Source organism: Cryptomeria japonica, chromosome 10 (genome assembly GCF_030272615.1).
Source record: "Cryptomeria japonica chromosome 10, Sugi_1.0, whole genome shotgun sequence".
Taxonomy (NCBI): Eukaryota; Viridiplantae; Streptophyta; class Pinopsida; order Cupressales; family Cupressaceae; genus Cryptomeria; species Cryptomeria japonica.
Window position 1 is genome coordinate 112,345,639 of NC_081414.1, and position 7,836 is coordinate 112,353,474.

At 34.1% G+C, this 7,836-nt stretch overlaps 1 protein-coding gene across 1 annotated transcript; it reads left to right on the forward strand.

Moving 5' to 3' along the window:
* Positions 1 to 4,409: 4,409 nt before the first annotated feature.
* On the forward strand, positions 4,410 to 6,911 carry LOC131072541 (probable WRKY transcription factor 31). Its single transcript, XM_058008713.2, has 4 exons — positions 4,410 to 4,498; positions 4,587 to 4,697; positions 4,785 to 5,120; positions 6,180 to 6,911. The coding sequence occupies exons 1-4, from the start codon at positions 4,478 to 4,480 to the stop codon at positions 6,588 to 6,590; spliced, it is 879 nt and encodes a 292-aa protein (XP_057864696.1). The 5' UTR covers positions 4,410 to 4,477; the 3' UTR covers positions 6,591 to 6,911.
* Positions 6,912 to 7,836: the final 925 nt, after the last annotated feature.

A 7,836-nucleotide genomic window follows, 5' to 3' on the forward strand; every position in this document is an offset into this window, starting at 1 on the left:
TATAATCATCACACCTTTATTTTTATCACCAATAATCTGGTTTTAAAAGTGATTCAAACTTACGTACCTCGGGGTCTTCTGATTATTTTGACTTTTAGGTTCTTGTACCGCTCCACTGACAGCAGCAATATCTAGATTAACTGTCTCTACCAGATCATTCCTCTTCAATTCTTCAATCTGAATAGGAGTTAGAACAACATGTTGACCATCATCATATCTACATGCTCTGATTTCTTTCCCACGGTTCTCATCAAGCTTCAAATTTGCACTTTCTACTATCTTTCTAAGTCTCTTATTGTAGCACCGTTAGGATTTTCTCTTTGTTGAGTATCCCAAGAAAATTCCTTCATCACTTCTTGCATCAAACTTTCCTATATCCTCATCTCTCTTGATATAATACTTGCTACCAAAAATTTTGAAATATCTCACAGTGGGAATATGACCAAACCATAGCTCATAAGGAGTCTTATTGGTATCACCTTTTATATGCACTCAGTTGAATGTGTAAACATCAGTGCTAACAACTTCTCTCCAATAGATCTTTGAAACATTCCCTTCAATCAACATAGTCCTTGCAGCATCCAAGATAGTCATGTTCTTTCTTTCAACAACTCCATTCTATTGTGGGGTTCTCAAAGCAGATAATTGTCTTCTAATTCCATGCTTCTCACAGACTAAATCAAACTCACCATATCAAAATTCTCCTTCTCTGTCTGATCTCAAACATTTCACCTTCAATCTTGTCTTAGTCTCAAACTTTTCTTTGAATATCTTGAATTTATCTAATGCTTATGATTTCTCCTTCAAAAAGACAACTTGTATCATTCTAGAATGATCATCAATTAGTAATATAAAGTATCTATCACCCTACACACTTCTAATATTTGTAGGTCCAAATAGGTTAGTCTACACAAGATCTAGAAATCCATCACATGTATATTGCTTACTCTTGAAATAAATTCTTGTTTGCTTACCCATTTTACATTCCTTACATACCGGATTAGTAGGCTTAAAAAATTTAGGCAAATCTCTAACATCTTGTGTAGAACTGATCTTAATCATTGAATCAAAGTTAACATGACACATTCTCCTATACCACAACCAACTTTCATCAATATGTGCAATCAAACAACTTTTCACACCAACATTCAAATGAAATATATTACCTTTAGTCTTAGTTCCTGATGCAATCTCTATACCAGAGGCATTTAAGATCTTGCATTTTCCACTCTTGAATTGTAAATCACAACCTTTATCAACCATCTGTTCAACACTTAAAAGATTATGCTCCAAACCTTCAACATGCAAGACATCTTCAGTGTTATACTTACCATCAAAGGAAATAGAACCTCTACCATGGATCACACAGGCTTTTTCATCTCCAAATCTCACTATTCCACCATCATATCTTTCCATATTCAGAAATTTGCTTTTATCACCGGTCATATGATATGAACAATCGTTGCCAATCACCCATTCATCTTTTTCTTCAACTTTAGCAACTAAAGCTTTCTCCTCAATAGTGCAGCTTCTGTAATCAACAAGTATTGGTCCATCTTCTTTAATAGAAATAAACACAACTTCATCTCCTTCTGATTCTTCATCTATAACACCTTCATCAGCAGCATAATAATAGTTCTTCTGATCCTTATACTTCTAGTTAGGCTTGTAAGGCTTATCATACTTCTCATGCTTCTCATATCTATCATTCCTATCATGCTTATCAAATTTATCATGCCTATCATATTTAGACATTCTCTATGGGAATCTAGAACCAAAATATCCTATCTTATTACAAGAGAAACATTTTAGAGGCAATTTTCCATCATATTTACTGGCTCTTTTAGGCAATCTCCAGGCAATCAATACTTCAAGCTCCTCCAATTATTTTTCTTGCTCTTCCATCTCTCTTCTCTCCCTTTCATATCTAGATATTTTTCATTCTTCAAGATCATACTTCTTCTTTCTGGATACAGATGCTCTAAATATTGTCTCAGACTTTCCATGTGATTCACCAAACTCGCTTAGTTCAAATGCAACAATCTTTCCAAGTAGCATATCTCTTGTCATAGTAGTTACACTCTGGATCTCATCAATAGCAGCTAGCTTATGTTGGTAAGCAGGAGGCAATGATCTCAGTACCTTAGCAACAATTTCATCTTCTTCAAGGGTTCCATCAGTACGTCTAGTATCTAGGACAAGTTCATTCACTTTAGCCATAAAGTAATTTACGTTCTCATCTTCTTCCAGTAATATTCTCCAAGACATCTCAAGTGTGCCTCCATCCGGTTCTTCTATATAGCATAGTTACTTCCATCGAATCTCAGACTCTCCTTCTTAAAGATAACACTTCCACTTCTAGTTGCCATCATGGATCTCCTCAAGCAATCAAGCACGCTGCCTAGAGCTTACAACTCTGACTACAAAAACTCTAAAGGCTACAACCCTCAAGGAAGTCTCACTGACTTACAACAAGATTCGGACTACAATCTGGAAGAAATGAACTCCAATAATAGCATCTACAAATGCCTGATGATAGTTCTGGTTAAGCACATTTGTCTTCTCTACACCAATCTCTGCTCAATACACCACACCGAAAGATGCATCCCTTGATCGCACATAAACCACTCTCTAATAATGTAGAGACAACCTCAACATTAAATTACATGACTATATCACCTATTTATCCAATTCATCAACCTGAACAACAAGGTCGGCTAAACCCTCAACTCACAATTACAAAATTACATCACACGATACAAAGATCGACCACCGGACCAATATAATGATATACATGATATAACTTGGACCTAAATCAAATCTCCAAACATGCAACACCATCAGAAATCTTGTCAAGATCAACCGCAACATGCTACATCACCAAGAATACTGCATAACACGAAGAACATCATCGGTTCAGCAAAACCACCAATACCGCGCACAATGATGAATGTGGACCATCAAAATAAATAGCATACAATTAGGAAACACCAGCAAGCACATTAGAATCATCAGTAGCAGTTGCACCAACCCACTTATCAAATCTTCATCGATCAACATCTGAACCTCAAGAATACTCAAACAGCAACAACTGTCGTGAAGAAAGATAACTTGTGAAGCACCAAATCACAAACCATCGACAATGAAGATACACAAGACCATCCCAAACAATCTCCCAAAAAATCAACTCAAGATCTGATCACATCGGAGTATACCAGAGGAAATACCGAACTCTACAAAGCACTGATCAAAAAAATAACCACAATCCGGATCATATGATATGATCAATTAAGCTTCCCGGATCACCAAAACCAATACAGAAGGATGTAATAACACTAGAAATACTCCATACACCAAATCATGAAGCCAATAAACCAATCTGCAATCACCAAAACAATAAAGCATAGGAATATGTTGACATCAATGATAACAACATATCCTAGCAGCGGCAATGTCTAACAATATTACTCTAGCTACCAAATCCTAGAAAGTTTACTTGCCTTGGTTTGACAATTTTTCTTGTTCATATCTAGTAACCTATAGATGAAGATCAAGAAAAGAAAGGGTGTTCTCATTGGTTGGGAATATATTACTAATGATTCTATCCTTATTGATGTATGGATTAAATCAAATAATTATAATCTCCTTGATGTTGTAGCTCACATCGTCTAATGACTTTGTTCATTATTGTTGTTTGAACTTATCTCTATAGAACTTTATTTTGTTTTTTCCATATAAACTTTAAGCATGTGACTTTTATCACTATTATACATATTTTAAGCATATGACTTTTACCACTATTACAAATATTTTGTTGAATAAAATTAACCAACTCTTTAAAGAAAAAAGAGAAAAAATGGTCTTATAAACAATACCCTAAAAAATATTAGGTAAACCTTGGTAGGAGGTACAAGAGTGAATGTTCAACCTTGGTAGGAGGTATAAAAGTGAATGTACACTTGACTTCGCTTTGTTTAATAAGCTTAACTAACTCTTTCAAGGAAAAAGAAAACATTGGTCTCACAAACCGGTGAACGGTCAAAAGGAAAAACTTTCGCTGTACCTTGCTTGTTTCTAGGTTTAGCTGTAATGCTTGGTAACACAGTTGAGGAAAAGCAAAACCAAGAAATAATAGTTATAATACCTATTGGAATTCAAGTTGTATTGGTAATTCATAGCCGTCAAGAAACGACCTTTATCTTTCTACTCCATCTGCACCGTTGTCGCAGGCGGCGATCGTTGACGTCGTGGTTCTTGCATTTCTAGAAGTAGTTGACAATTTCAATCTATTAACAAATCACGTGTGTTAAACGACGTGGTCGAACTTTGCATTGGTCAACGCAAAGACGATAGCCATTAAATAATCCTTTCTTCTCACAATAACCCTAAATGTTTTAGAGACAAGATTTTTTATTTTTTTGGTGTTTTCCTATTGAAGATTATAGACAAGATATTGAGGGCATACCTAGTTCATGAAATGGATCCCCATAAAAATGAGGTACTCATTCTAACCATGTTAATCATTCGTTCTTTCATGTTTTTTTCATGGCTTACTTTTATTATCTCACAGAGAGATTTCATTGCAGATTGTTGCCCAATTGAATCGTATTAGGAAGGAAAATCAGAAGCTCACAGATATGATAAAGCTCATGACTGCTAACTACCAAGGCCTAAAAACCCAATTCATGAAACGCCAGGTATAGAGCTTTGGAGATTCTTAATGGCAGTGGAGATTATTTAGATAACCTTTGTAAAAATTCTTATTGTTTTTGTGGGTTCTGTAGGAAGAGTGTTGTAGACCGTCTCCAAGAACAATGGGAAAGTCTCTGAAATTGGGTATAGATGTAGAAGAGGACATCAATGATGGGATCTCTGTCCCTGGACAGCAAGAAAACATGGATATTAATGTCAATTGTATCAGTTCTGATGAGGACTCTGAGAACTCCTTGGAAGAGAATTCTAAGTATACAATGGAAGATTTGCAGCTGCCATCCAAAAAGAGGAAGATAAACCGTGTATTGCAGGAGCAGAGTGCGTTTCAAAATGGTAATTCATGCACAGATGAAGATTCACCCAATAAGAATATCATTACTGCGCAGACAAGACCAGAGATGAATATGGTAACATAATTTGTTACTATTATCACTTTTTTTTGCTTTTTTACAAAGGAGAGTTTGATGGTCATATGATTATGTGTAGGTATTTTTGTGGGGGAAAATATGTTTTCCGACCATCAAAATTTATATAAGATCTTATTATATAAAGATAGATTTTGTTTGGATATTTTTATTTTTATTTTTTTGTTTGTATCTTTTATTTTCATGTTCTCACAATTCAAATTCAAAGAATGTTTTATAAAATCATTCAGAAAAACTTAAATTTGAAGAATATAAAAGAAGAAATTGACAAGATGAAAAATAGATTCAAAAAATCAAGAATATTAAACTTTAAAATTTACATTCAAAATAAATTCATTTATTTTTTAAGGGGTAGTTATGGACCAATCTTGATCACATACGAGGAACCTCATCCGTAATTTAACATTCAACAATAGCACACCAGTGGGGATTGAACCACGATGATAAGAACAACAATACCGGAAAATAACCATCAAACCCTGTCAATACCATCAAATAATAAATAAATTTATTCGTAAAATATTGCTGCCATAGTTTAGTCAAATGGGCCTCAGATTTAATCACACATTGAAGGTTTCAGATTCGGCATTCACAGTTTTTACAGCTCCTTCATAATGATTTGGTTTGACATGGTTGATTTGTTTTATCTCTGTTCATTGTGTTTTAATGGTTTCATTGCTAATTTTGATTTCTAAAGGTGGAAGGATTGTAGAAAACCTCCTTGAATATTTACTCTTTCAAAATCTTTAGATAATTTTCTAAAATTCCTTAAATATAACTTTTGATAAAATAAAATAAAAATCTATATTAAATTGAACATTCTACATCCATACATTTATTTTAGTTGTAAAACACACATATATACTATTTATTAATAAGTTGATTATTCATATTATAAGATCGACAGACCGTCAAATTATCCAATTTCAAACCTAATAAACAATGTTGTAAAATGTAGCAAAAATTGTAGAATATTTCAAATAAAAGAAAAGAAAAAAGCTAATGAATTTAGTTATATTAACAAGTGATCTATATTTTCAGGTAGGAGATGGATGCCAATGGCGAAAATATGGGCAAAAGATGACTAGAAACAACGAGTGGCAGAAAGCTTATTACAGGTGTGCCTCTGGATCTTCTTGCCCGGTTAGAAAGCAGGTACAGATGTCTGTTCAAGACTCAAGCATTGTGAACACCACCTACAAAGGCCAACATAGTCATCTGCTGAAGCCTGTGCCCCTGGCTGCTAGAAGTGATAAGCTCCTCCAGTTTAGTAACAGTAGTGCAAACTTCTTCACAGGCAATCAGCTTCCATTCCCAGCCTCCATTGCCACAATCACATGCATGGGTTCTTCTCCAACCATCACTCTAGATCTTACACAAACTCCACAAGGGGTACAGATTCAAGACTCATCATCACTTTTGAAGAACAATCCTAGCAATACTACAGCATAAGCTGCTTCAGATTATGGTGAAAATGTCAATTACCAGTCCAATCTTCAGCAAAGAAGTATGTAAAGATACAGTGTGATAGTTAAATCATGATGTTCCAGTTCTTCTCATCAAAGTTGAAATCTTTAATAGAATACTTTTGTATGTTTATGTTAGAAATGAGATTTTTCATTTGTGACCTCGCCAATTTATAACTTTAATTAAAAACATCACAAAAAACAATCTCTAACATGAGAAACTATCAAACCCATCCTAAAAAGGATAAGTGCAGCCTCTGTGGGTTTCACACATTTGATCCATTTTGAGGATTACGGATTTGTATTTAGTTCTGAAGGTGATTGAACAAACATGTTTGGAGGAGATGAACAAGATCTGCAAGTGTTGAGAATGAAATTGAGGTACCGAATTTTTTGAACTGCTCTTGTGTATTGGATATGCATGCCCTCCTCCTTTGTGATTTGGGCTGTTTTGTAAAGTCTGTTATTTGTATATTAGTCTGCTTCACCATAGTTAAGCAGTGGTTATTTAGGTGGAGACCTGCCTTGTATGCACATTCATAATAATGTACCTGGTTGCTTAGCTCTTCTTGGTGCGAAAGCCCTTCCTAGGAATACTGTATGGAACACATCATGGGAAAAAGCACCATGCATGGAGTTTGTTTTTTCAAAACCCTAGAACGGAGTAGGATAGTTTTAGAAATATGTGAGGATGGATACTTTTTCAAAGGATCTAGATGGAAGATATTTGAGTGAAAGCGTCTTGCTTTCAATACCATTGTGAATTTCTTTGGTTATTGACGTCTGCAATAGCATCACATTTATTAAAAATAGTAAAGTTCAAAGAAAATCTTTAAATGTAGAGGAAAGATCCTTGCCTTCCTCAGTCTGCGACTCTGCGCCATCCAAACCCTAAATTACATCTTTGAACATTTGAAATGCATGGCCATAATATGGATTTTTGCAATGTGTCGACGTTTGTGGAAATAGTCTATAATAGATATTTAAAAATGTGAAAGAGAGATCAATTTACAGCTGTATATTATATATTTCAGTGTTTATAAATTAAATATTTATGTAAATTTAAAATATAAATATTTGTCTATATTGCTTTATTATTTCAAACTATTATGATTAATCTATATTATGATTGTATAATTATGAGCGTTGTTTTAGAAAATATAGATTAATATAAGAAAAATATTTATCATTATAATATTTATCTGAATATTATTTATTAATACATATAAGCT